The 12,858-nt window shown below is 36.5% G+C and overlaps 1 protein-coding gene across 3 annotated transcripts in view; it reads right to left on the reverse strand.

The window, feature by feature from the left end:
• Positions 1 to 12,858, reverse strand: part of VPS13C (vacuolar protein sorting 13 homolog C) — a 100,390-nt gene that overhangs the window by 60,387 nt on the left and 27,145 nt on the right. For all 3 annotated transcript variants that reach the window (XM_076348377.1, XM_076348376.1, XM_076348378.1), the window contains 13 exons: positions 11,372 to 11,514; positions 9,777 to 9,969; positions 9,516 to 9,630; positions 9,051 to 9,187; positions 8,203 to 8,329; positions 7,443 to 7,560; positions 6,963 to 7,092; positions 6,497 to 6,575; positions 4,662 to 4,801; positions 3,905 to 4,058; positions 3,395 to 3,471; positions 3,177 to 3,236; positions 1,297 to 1,450 (listed from right to left, as the gene is read on the reverse strand). In XM_076348377.1, the coding sequence (XP_076204492.1) occupies positions 1,297 to 1,450; positions 3,177 to 3,236; positions 3,395 to 3,471; positions 3,905 to 4,058; positions 4,662 to 4,801; positions 6,497 to 6,575; positions 6,963 to 7,092; positions 7,443 to 7,560; positions 8,203 to 8,329; positions 9,051 to 9,187; positions 9,516 to 9,630; positions 9,777 to 9,969; positions 11,372 to 11,514 (1,627 nt within the window). The remainder of the gene's footprint in view (positions 1 to 1,296; positions 1,451 to 3,176; positions 3,237 to 3,394; positions 3,472 to 3,904; positions 4,059 to 4,661; positions 4,802 to 6,496; positions 6,576 to 6,962; positions 7,093 to 7,442; positions 7,561 to 8,202; positions 8,330 to 9,050; positions 9,188 to 9,515; positions 9,631 to 9,776; positions 9,970 to 11,371; positions 11,515 to 12,858) is intronic.

The raw sequence follows: 12,858 nt of genomic DNA on the forward strand, positions 1-12,858 counted from the left end.
TTCATATTTTCACTTAAACTCCTAAGAATATTTGAGGGTTGTTTTGGTTTAGGGGTTTTTTTGGCATTCAGATGACTTAGTTTTGTTTCCTATAGTTTCTTTCATCACCACTATCATGATTAAAGTCTGTAGCATCCCATCTTAGAGCAACAAGCCTTCCTCTGAAAGCAACTCTACTGATAAGAGTAAAGAATTACAAGCAAATGCTGACATTTTATGTCTGATATTACTCCCATCTAGTGATGACTCTCTATTGGAACAACTTTACTTTTTTTAAAAGAAGGGTAATTGCTGGGTTAAGAGGAAATAAACTGCACAGTATACTTATTTTTACCATTAAAGCCAATAACTCAATAGGTCCACAGTAGTGTTTTTTTCAGGTTATCTAATTATTTCCTATTCCAAGATTCTAATGTAGGAAGTTGTCTCTTAAACTTCAAGCTCATAAGAAATGGCAAATCTTGGAAGCCTATTTCAGGCAGCCAACACCCAGGTTTTACGAGAGCAAGTGTTAAGGCTAGGGAGAGTAAGCTGAAGTCACACACAAGTGTAAAAACTATCTATGGGGAAGACCAGAAGCCATCAGACCTTACTGATGGTCTGCACCTTCACTAACCAAGAGTAGCAAAGTGTTAATCCAAGAGCTCAAATATTTATGGGCTTTGTTAAACTGTACACAGCAGCAGCTTCTTTTTCAGCCTGCAGATTCAAACCCAGGACACTTAAAATTATAAGTGATTCTGAACATTCTTCACTAGACACCTCATTTCCAGCTCACCTCACGCTTGAATTTTGCACTTAGTATTACAGACAGTGCAGCTGCTCCCCTCTGAGCCTATTTTGATATAAATTCATTTTTTGTTTCAGTGCTACAGGAACAGCAAGATTTTCACTAGGCTAGCAAAGGACTCAATTACTTCTTTGAAAGTATACTTAAATTGCCTAGATTAGTAACATAGCATAGTCATCACAGTACTGCTTATCTTGTTATTTTACCACGAACACTAAGATCATGCTGCTGTTTGAGTCCTCTAAGCTCACAGAAATCTCATTTACTCAAATTCAAGTCTATTTGTGAAATGGCAATGAAACACAAGGATAGAAAGCTCACCAGAAGACACAAATTTAATCATGGTTTCATTTCTTGTTTTTTTGAAATTAGTCCTCCAGCCAGTCACGTGAGCTTTGATCTTCACCCCACACTACAAAAGCTAATCAGGTTTCTCTGAATTTGATCGTTTTGCCAGCATGCAACACACCCTTTCAGAACCATCATTTTGACAAACACAACTATACCTTTCTTCAATCCAGTGTCATCTTCTTGCTTTTCGTCTTTAGTTGGTGTGCCTCCACTACTTTCATTGCCTGATGGACTAACAGCTGTTAGAAAACTGACAGCAGACATAAGGGCCTCTGTATGTAGTAGAAGGTTCAATGATGAAAAAGCTACCTGTTGAAAACATGAGACTCCATATGACAAAAAAAATAACTTACAAGTATAAGAGTTGGACTGAGGTGCAAAAGCACCCAATAGAATTTAACAATTTCTCAGAAACAGAAAAGCTGCATGTGTTACCAGCAACAGATCATAAAGGAAAAAAGCTTTCTGTAAAGCAGAGAAGTGGTAAGTTTAGAAAATAAGAAAACCTAACAACAACCCAACAGCTGTAACTGTTAACCTATAACCTCCTCAGTACAAAAGCAAAGTGATACAAAATTAATTTAGAAGCATTAAATGAGTGAAAAACTCATTGTGGAGAACTGCATTAAATAAGTGGAAAACTTCAACAGATGACTAAGAGAGCTACACCTGGAGTAAGGTATTCTAACTTAAAGGATTCAGTATTCTCAAGCAATATGCTCTGTCAAACACAGACTCGCTCTTGAACGCTCCTGCAATAAGACAGTACTACATGAACAGATAAGAGGCAGGTGGCTGCCATGTAGATACTTAGCATAAAGGTATCTTGCAACAAATCCACTAAAGGAGTCCAAGAGGTGAAAAAGTGCTTGCCGTGTAGTTTAATAAAAGTTATCCACTTGAATGGACTTGAAATTGGAAAAAGAGCCCAAATGCAATTCTTCCAGACACAGAAGTCCCATTGAAGAGTTGCAAGGCAACACCTTGATGATGTAGAGAAAGTTGAGTTCTCTTAACATCAGCACTATTCCATAGAGCAAAGTCAGTCAACTCAGTATGTATATCCACCTCAGTAGCATTGGAGTAGTAAAACTGTCATCCTCCACCGTGGCTTCAGGAACCTTTTCTTGGCAAAAAGATTCCAGTATTAACTAGACTTCCCTGATGAAATGTATAGATACTCTAAAACTATTAGGTGGCAAGTGAAATGTTTCAGTCTTCACACCAAAAAATGGCAGGCAAAATAATGCCACAAAGTTATAAAGGGAAGAAAGTACCTATCACAGAAAACTGACAGCCCTTTGTAGTGTATTTCCAGAATTCCTCAAGACACCGTTTTTCCTTAGATTGAAACCTCTGACTCAAAAATACACCATTAGTACAACAGTCAGAACTTAAGAAGTTAGGTACTTGCTGTCTAAAAACATTTCCCCATATTGCAGTAATTTTTAAGAGATAAAATTCTCATTCTAGAATCTATGACAAAAGTGATGGAGAGGAAAACGCAGTATCATAAAAAGCTCCTGAGTCATATTTCAGAGTGAAGAATTAGAACATGCTCCACTCCACCCTCCCCCTGCCAAAAAACAAAACAAAACAAAGATCACTCATAAATGGCTTTAGACTTCTTAGTAAATTTAGCCAGCAGAGTGCCTATTATATGGAGCTCACAATACAAACAGATTATTTGACAGGAAAGGGAAAGAATTCTAGACCCCACTACATTTTCCCATACTGGGCATTTGAACCTCATGATCTCATATGCATGAGAAGATGCATTCTTAAGTTATTTTGAATTTTATCCACATGAGTTAGCTAGGCAAGTTTTTCATCATAGTTATAAAAGCAGTATGTTAGTCTGTTTCTTAATATAAGTTGTATAAAAACTTTCAAGTACATTTCAACTCCTTAAATCTCCCTGCTGCAAGACCAGAGTCAGGGGCGGGAACAGGAAAGCCAGAAACTTCTTATTGATTTCTCCCTTCTAAGCAAGTAAACCAAAAGAAAATAAGCAATAAAATCTGCAAGCACTCACCTGAATCATCTGTTCAGTGTTGTCAAAAATTGTCTGAAAGTGTGGCCCATTTCTGTCAGCCTGAAAATAATGATTCACATGAAGGTTAATATTAATTCCAACCAGTCACTGTGCTCTTCAGAAGACACAAAACAATCCACTGGCTCTGAATAGTAGGTTTAAGACTTTATAACATATAAAAGTGCTTTAAAAATAAATTTAAAAAGCTTTATGTATACCTTGATATATTCCACCTTCAGAAGGTCTAAGCCAGGTTTATCTGAGGAACTAATTAGATGAATGGGTGCTTTTTTACCTGTAACATACCACATGAAATACACAAGAATTAGGGTAATTTCTCTTCTTTCAGAGAACCAAAGAATTTATGCCTTGAAGATAGGGATTAACTTTCAATACCATTTGTTAAAATACAATGTATCACCAAATATGAATCACTGGTTTCTCTTTGTTAAGTCCAAAATAGCAAGTCTGTACCCCTTCTCCATCCAAAGACTGAGCACTAAGCTATTTATTTATCTAATAAGCATTACAGTGGGAGTCCGGAGCATATCAGCTGTACCGATGGGACAAGCACTGCCAATGGACAGTTGCATACTAAGTATTTTAACTGGAAAACTAGAACAACATTTGGATTTCAGTGAGCACAAGACACAGGAGAGCCACAGTTTCAGACTAACGGCTGTACATATACACACCCACTAGTATACTTCTCTTCCACTGCTTATTACCTCCAATTTCATAGTAATCCAAGCTTATTTTCTTTAAATAAGATACAGCTGCTAAATTATAGGTTCTGACAGTAGCTTCTGTCCCAAGATGCATTACATCAAATACAAGTACCGTTTCCTCAGTTTTCTTTTGCCTGGTGAGTTCTACTAAAACCTGGATGAGCAAGAAATACACAGTTATACCATCTTTTCACATGTGGTATTCTCACCATTCAAACCAACAATGAAAAAAAAGTACAAAATTAAAGCCTTGCCTGCTTTACTGGAAGTATTATTTTTATTACAGAGTTAAAGTGTAAAAATAGAAGAAAAAAGTGATTGTTTGATGGTGAGAGATATAAATATCAGAAATATTTTGGGATTTGCTCTTTGCAAGTGACCTGCCTGGGTATTTACTTTGTTCTTCCAGTCCAAATTTCCTAACCCCCACCCCCAAAATATGACTTGGTACTATTATTTTCCAGCAAAAATACTCCAATACAGGGCTTTTTTGCTGATTTTTTTAATACATACACACAGATGAAGTATGTATGTGTGTTTTATTTACATACATACCATATATTAATAAAATAACTCATACGCATACCATATATAAATAACACACAGAAATATGTATGTATATACATGTGTATTTTTTTGTTTGGTGGCTATGTTTTTGCATCCATTAAATCTGGAGAACACTGGTAATAGAATTTTGGATTTTTTTTTTTTAAATATTCTTTCTGTAGAAGGTAAAAATAGAATTACAGAGACATACCTCTTTAATTTCAAACTTCAGCTGAAGATCTGTCAGTTCCTCTTTAGCAGACTCCTTATTTCTTATTTCTTCTCCTTTAATTAGTGACCTGTCAGTTGGTTCAGAACTTTCCTCAAAATCAAAATATTCTTCTTCAGAGTCTACAGAAGAGAAGTGACTTCCTCCTTAGTAAATTTTTTCCAGAAACACAGGTAAATATCCCACCCTCTCTTTCCCATTCCAATGGGATTTTAAACTGTATGGACAGTTTAAACCTAATCTGACAAAGTACACTTTTTAGATCTATACTGCTTTCTTACCCATTGCATGAAAAGTGAAGAAAATTAAAGCCCTATTAAGGAAAGCACTAGAGTTTAGCTGTATCATCAGATGTTCAAGCACACATATAAGGAAAACTAGTTATAAAGTAAGCTCCAGGAAACAAGTTTCCCAGGTTCCACTATAGGGAAGTTGTTCTTCAGAACAGCCATGGCAGTAAATGCTCAAATCCCCAGTGTCAATACAGCAATTCGCTGTTGGTCATTCTAGTTCCGCATTTTCAGAGAAAGGAGAGCTTTGCTAATGTAAAACACTCAGGACAGTACACATGTGATGTTTGTAACAGTCCATTTTTACCACACGTTGGCTGCTTAATGCAAGTGTACACATCCTGTGTACACTTTGCCTGGCAGAAAAGGACCTGGGGGTGCTGGTTGACAGCCGGCTGAACATGAGCCGGCAGCGTGCCCAGGCGGCCAAGAAGGCCAATGGCATCCTGGCCTGTATCAGAAATAGTGTGGCCAGCAGGAGTAGGGAAGTGATCGTCCCCCTGTACTCGGCCCTGGTGAGGCCGCACCTCGAACACTGTGCTCCGTTTTGGGCCCCTCACTACAAGAAGGACATTGAGGTGCTGGAGCGTGTCCAGAGAAGGGCAACGAGGCTGGTGAGGGGTCTGGAGAACAAGTCTGATGAGGAGCGGCTGAGGGAACTGGGGTTGTTTAGCCTGGAGAAAAGGAGGCTCAGGGGAGACCTCATCGCTCTCTACAACTACCTGAAAGGAGGTTGTAGCGAGGTGGGTGTCGGTCTCTTCTCCCAAGTAACAAGCGATAGGATGAGAGGAAATGGCCTCAAGTTGCGCCAGGGGAGGTTTAGATTGGACATGAGGAAAAATTTCTTTACTGAAAGAGTGGTTAAACATTGGAAGAGGCTGCCCAGGGAAGTGGTTGAGTCCCCATCCCTGGAAGTATTTAAAAGACGTGTAGATGTGGCACTTAAGGACATGGTTTAGTGGGCATGGTGGTGTTGGGTTGACAGTTGGACTCGATGATCTTAGAGGTCTCTTCCAACCTTAATGATTCTATGATCCTTTAGACACGTTACTCACCTTTTCTATGTGCCCACCCCAAAGTACACGTCCTGAAGTGGCGGCAGCAGCAGATTACTATTTGGCTAAATCCGTTTTTAAATTTAAGTCAATTCTGAAATAACAGGTTCCTCAATACTCTCTGCTAAAAAGATGTCTCATGATACCTGAATAATTAAATTGGTTCGCTAATGACAACCTAATACAGTTGTTATTAATAGCTCACTTACATGTGAAGAGGTTGCTTATACATAATATTAATTAATTCCAAAAAAGGGTTTTTTGCTTTTTAAAAAAAAGCAGGTTTATTATTCTGAGGTATCATCAGCATCTTAATCGAATCTTCTTATGCACTTGAAGTTAGAGATGATCAATCATACTCATCTCTACTGTCCTTATAACATGTTTTAAGATCAATAGCAGCCTGAAAATGTTAGCCATTCCCTAAGTTATGGACTTCTACTTTCACAAAGGCATATCTGTAGCTTCTTACCTGACACTATTTCTGCTAACAACTGGGGTGTATTAAGTAACCCTTTACTAACAACAGGAATTGTGGGAACAGCCGGTACCTAGAGAGAGGGAAAAAAGAAAAAAGAGAAGAAAAATCACTATTTTGAAGTTTGTATAACTTGGTATGTTCAGTCATATTTTCTACCGATGATGCATGTTTCACCTTGTCTCCCCCATACTACTTAGAAAGATCAGTTTTGCCAATACTTATATTGAAACCCGCAGGCCACAGGACAATGACAAAGACTAAGCTAGCCTTGTTTGAATAAGCCCAGCATGTTCTGATGGTAAGTCATAATGAAGACGCTTTGCCTAACTCAGCTTGGCAACAGATCTCTTATTTCAAGTGAAAAAGACCACAGCCATTAGCCGGAATTCACACTTACAATGATCACTTTAGTGATGTCATTTTTTTATTTCAGTTTTCTTAGTTATAGTCAGCTTACCTTTGTGCTTGGAATCGACACAGATGACTTCTGAGGCAATGGAATGCTATCAATCAGATCAAAAATTGCCTTGATTTTCTGGTCAGAGAGTCTGACATGCACCAAAGGAAGTCCTCCTGACACTTTAAACCTTTTTTAAAAAAAATTTGATTAAACTCCAAGACAAAAAAGCACATACCAATTCTTGGTTTAAATCTTACCAGTACCTATACTCATACATTAAGATCACATCACAGTAAAGCTAGTGACTCTGCATTAAAAACAGGTCTTGGACTCAGTTTAAGCAGTATAATTAGCAACCAGTGAAGGCGACCAGGGAACTACTAGCCAAAAAAAGGTTTCATAAAAAGTAGTAAGCTAATTCTATTTCTTAAGTTAATACCTTCAAATTATAAAGCGTAACTGAACCTTTGGGGAAAATACAGTTTTCTGTGAGTACACAGTAATTAGAAAGGAGTCCTTTCAACATTAATATATTACTTTGCCATCCTGGTATCTCTTTCCACCATCGATTTTGCCAACTGTACATGAATATCCATAGGCTGTAATATATGCAAAGTTGATGGATGTTGAAAACGAGCCTTCTTCCAGTCTTCACCTGCAAATGTTCAGTAAATTTAGATGAAAAAACATTGCTTGCTAATTGCTTTAATTAAGGTATCATTAAAGTAATCAAATAGCATCACTAGGAAAGGATAAAGAACCCACTCAAACTAGGGAAACCTAGAACAATTTGGGTAAAGTATTTTAAGAGCTTTTGAACCCATTTTCAGTAGTTCTTAACACTATATTGCCTCAGCAGCCTTAAGCCCAGTTCTACACTGAAAGATGTATCTGAACATAGAACCCTAAAAAAAAATAGATACATGGATAGATAAATATAAAACAGTAACCTAGCATTCTGTTGACTTCACAAATTTAAGTCCAAATGAAGCATTAAGGCCAATTTTAGCTGTATTTTCCTGCATACGACAGTAAACTTAATAGTTCTATGCATTTATGTTGCTTGCTGGCATCAAAGTAAAGAGGTGATACACAAGTCCAAACAAAATCAAGCAGCTGTTTGAAGAGAAACTGATGAATTTTTTCACAGTTTAATACCAGACTTGAGTGTTATAATCTATCTTTTAGTTAACTACTGGTTTTGGTTTGCCTTTTTTCTTTAAAAAACATTTATTTATTACACGTAGGTAGCCTTCATCAATCATTTGAGTAAACAGCAACTATGTTGTTTTGTTACCTGTTCTTCCAAAAAGAAGTTGCACATTTTTTATTTGCACATCAAACTTGTCATAAGCTTTGTCCATAATCTCCTCTAAAGATGAAAAGCTAGAAGCTTGATTACTGCCTTGATTTATGCTGTTCAGCTAAACACATAAAGGACAAGGTAAAGTTAAGTCTAAAACTTACATACACGTGCTATTAATTCTAGTGAAGATGAAAAAGATAAACTCCTATGAATCATGACTGACATTTGAACTCCTATAGAGAAGAGATCTTAATTCATTTCACAATTCACTTATCAAGAATAAATAGATTTTTTTTGTTACTTCTATCAATCCACTTAATTCAAGTTATGCAAAAACAATTTTTCTTATTAGTTTACAGGTTTACTGCTGCAGTACAACTACAATAAATGTTTAATCAGTCAGCTAAAAATCAAGTTAAATTATTATAATCTTTTAATTTTATAGAAACAAGGGAATCAACTTTAAACCTCCAAGAGAAAAATTATATTCTCTTTTATTAATAAAAGGCTATCATTTTACAAAAAAGGAAACAAAACTTCATGTGTTTTGCTGAAGAAATGAAAGATATTAAATGATAAGCTATTACAATCATGGTTACAAAATGAAAATGTTTCCTGGGGAGATTAACTAGTACAAGTATGTCAGACAATTTAACAGCTCTGAACATTGATCAAATTGCTGACCCAAATTTATTTGCAAAGAAATATAGTAAGTTAAAACACATTCACATGGATGATCATCTTTGCCTTCTGAAAACAAAATAGTTTCAGATGACAGCTATGTTAAGAGAAAAGAATATTTTCTTCCTTTGAGCTTATAAGAGAGGGCATTTACATACCTGAAATGTACCAAAGTCCAAAATCAGCAAATCTGATTTTTCATGGTAGAAACCCGTCTGTGGAACCACAAGGTAGGAAGGTTTCAGATTAATCTTCAAGTCAAGGACCTTCCGCATTTCAATAATATGAACTAATCCTTAAATAAAAAGGAAGGGGCATTAAAATTGAAATGCTATTCACAAGTGAAACATTTGTGCCCATCAACATGTAAAGAGATGCTATCTATCTGAAAGATTAAGTCTTTACTCAAGATGCGTTCTTTTGTAACATTCTACTGATTTCTCACTAGACTCAGTGCTCCTCCCCCCAAAACATCCACTAACTCTCCAATTCAAAAACTCAAGGAAAAAAACCAATCCTATTTGGCCAGCAATCAAATCATAAGCAAAGTGCTTAGAAAATCATATTGAAACATTTTAAGACATTCATGGGTTCACCTCAGGTGAGATTTGTTATTATCTTACCTGTAGCAGTTCTTTCCTTGATTTCTTCCAGCTTCATTAATGTGGCTGATGTTAATCTTTCAAGATCCATTCCTTTACTTGTCTGAAAGAATTCCACCATTGCATTTATTGTTCTCTTTTCAAAAAAAAGACAGACAAGAATTATCAATATACACAGAAGTCTCTGAGTAAAACCTCAAAATAGATCTTGACAGAGCAAAGAGAATAACAGCAGAGAAAGGAGAATCAGAAAAAGAGGTAAGAGTTTTGGTTACTACTCACTGCATCGTATTTTATTTCCACAGGCTGTGATTCAATAGTAAGGCTCTGGTCAGCAGTACTATCCTCTGGGTTAACATTAAACTCTATCTTAAGTAGAGAAGACTTGCTATCCCCTATGGAAGCCACAAGAGATGGTACAATGTTTTCTTGTCTCAGGCCTGTAACGTACCAGTTTTCAAGCTTTGCTTCAACCCTAAAGATGATGGTTAAACATACTTAATTAGAATACAGAACACAGTTCTATCTAGGAAAGACAAGCATGATGAGAAAGCCTTTGATAAAGCCAAACATAACTAGCTTCACAGGACTAACATACCACATGGTTAAGAAATTGTTACATTAATAAACTGGAAAAATAAATAGGCAAGTTGTTCACAGCAACACAAGGGTGATAGTTTCTTTTTACTTTCTGTTACCTGCAAGGTGGACTGAATATAACTTTCAGCTCATGTTTATTAAGAGAATCACTTGCAAGAGAAAAGAAAGGCAGAATATTTATGCTACATGTGAAAAAGAGTAGGCATGTTAACTATTATGTATTGATTTCAAAATCAGTTACGGACTTGTTTTGGTGCAAATTGGTATGCTTTACTGACAGCTTCCCTGACAGTAGCGTTAAGTGCAGTCAATAGAAAAATGCCTCTGAAAGAAAGCCGTGTGAACACCACCAAACCACACAAACTTCATTTGTCCTTAGAAATACTTATTAGATACAAAACTGATTTTCGGGTCCTGGGTCTCCACCATTGGAATCCCTGACTTTGGGAGGCAACACAGTTTGGGCATAATCAGTCTCACAAGCCCGGCTCCATTGAGATAACCTAATTACATTTTTCCAGAAACTTAAAACCAACAAAAGTATCTGTTCTACTGTTTCAGTCTTGCCAACTAAATGGCATGCGTTATGTAAAATATTCTCAAAGCTCTTTTTATTTTTGTGCAGCATTCAGGCTGCACCTTTAATATTCCCCAAAACAGTTCTTAGCAAAAATATTTCAAGAGTCAGCAGCTGAGCTGGTGATCTTATGCATAAAGTCAGAAGATGATGGAACTGCAAATGAAAGTATGAAAAGCGTACAGACTCATTTTTCAGACACTGAAAATCTTATTCATTGACTGTATAATCCAGTAATTTGTGTTCAATATTTCTGGTGTGCCCTCTCTTAAAACACAGGAAGGACTCCGTCTCCTACATGCTGGTTAATCCCCTAACCACAACACACAGATGGAGTTTTACATTTCTGTAGGAAGTAAGCAACACATTCAGTAGCTTGGCTGGAGTGTGTTAGCCAGACCATTTCACACTGCTTAGGTATCACTTCCCAAAAGTAATATTCAGCACTTCAACATTTGGATTCAAGAAAAAGCGTATTATTGTTTATGAAGACTAACAAATAGTATTCTTTTCTTCATTCCATTCTACATTATTCACCAAATTACGTGACCATAACTTTTCAACAGAATGCAATTGCAGAATGTCCATAAATTTAAAAGTCAATATACAACATAATGCACTACCCAAGAGAAGATGTAAAAAGTTGGGGGGGGAGAAAGGAGAGGATGTTTCTACAAAAAGAAGATACCAATCCAATTACTTAATGGCTTGTGCTCCTGGGCGCTGTGATATTTTGGTACTCAGATCAATTATCTGTACTTTAAGAGTTTCTGCCACATTCTTGTCTTCTTTAAGTGTAAGAGAAGTGCTTAACAGCTTCAGTGTCACAACATGGGCAACATACTAGTGAGAAGGACAGAGAAAATTGAAATTAGTCATCTTGATATGAATAATTTTTCAGAACTCCTAATTTCAACAAAGCTTTAAATACCACATTTTGTTAGATATTCCAGCCAACAAAGGTAAGAAACACATCCCTAAGTAGGAAGGGGAGAGTCTTTACTTTTTTTCAACCCTTATCAGTCATTTCTTTAACATAAAACAGCGTATTTCAACAAATGCAGAGCAGATCACTACACACAGATCTGTATCACTTTTCAAGGTTCAGGGAAGCTTCTTTAAACTGTGAAAGCAAGCGTAGCTAAACTACACTCTGTTAGCAGATCTAGCAAGATCAATGAACAAAATCATCATAATCCCAACAAATAGCTACATTTTAGAAGACATTGCATATATGCCTGTGTTGTTCTTGCTGCTGAATGTCATCTCTTGACTTTGTCAAGAAAGGGTTTTGGCTTCTTGACACACGTACCATTTTATGACTGTGTCAATCAGCAACTTCAGAAGAATCAAATAATACTTCCTATCTGAACTTGAAGCCTGCACCTTTCTTCAGGGTACTGACAGAGATGAAAGCACCTTTACACCTAATTTGTCTGAATTAAAAAATGGAAGTTTTTCTACACAGGTAAGCAAGGAAAGCGTGAAACACAAAGGAAAAAAAAAAGCACCAGTACAGGGCCCTGTTTGGGCTGTGTCTCTTCTTTGTTGGTAAGAGACACTTGCTGCTGCTCTGCTCTGTTCGATTTGACAGGAACACAAGTTCACACAATAGCGCCCAGGCCTCCATGTTGCCACTCAAACAATTCTGAACTTCCCTGTGTGAGGCACATGTCAGCTTATAATTAAATTTAACAAAAAAGATACAAGGTTGGAAAGTTGGGAGTGTTGGGAGGCCTGTTGGGAGAAAAGACAACACCCTCCTTGAAGGAAATAGTCTTAACATAAAAAGTGCTTCTGTAAGTGATGAGCAACTTAAAGCAGAACCACCAGTCACGTTAAGATTTACAACAACAATGTAATAGCGCCCAAAGAAAATAAGTATAGTGAGAGAAACCTTACCATTTCACATTTTCTTAGTTGTCTACTTTCTAGCTTTCTTCCTACAAGCCCTCTCAAGAATACTATACCTGTAAAGTTCTATCTTTTATTCCTTTGCTTAACAAGCCAAAAAATATCTGTCACAAAGATGTTTTTTAATTTTATGCTTTCCTTTGTGTAGTAGGAAAAAAAAAAAAAAAAAAAGAGTACTACAACTGAAATTTCCTAATATTAATCATTAGGACAAACATTTTAATAGAAACGTAACATGATCCTTCTAATAAAAGCATCACTGAAAGTTATAAA

Source organism: Aptenodytes patagonicus, chromosome 10, assembly GCF_965638725.1.
Source record: "Aptenodytes patagonicus chromosome 10, bAptPat1.pri.cur, whole genome shotgun sequence".
Classification (NCBI taxonomy): Eukaryota; Metazoa; Chordata; class Aves; order Sphenisciformes; family Spheniscidae; genus Aptenodytes; species Aptenodytes patagonicus.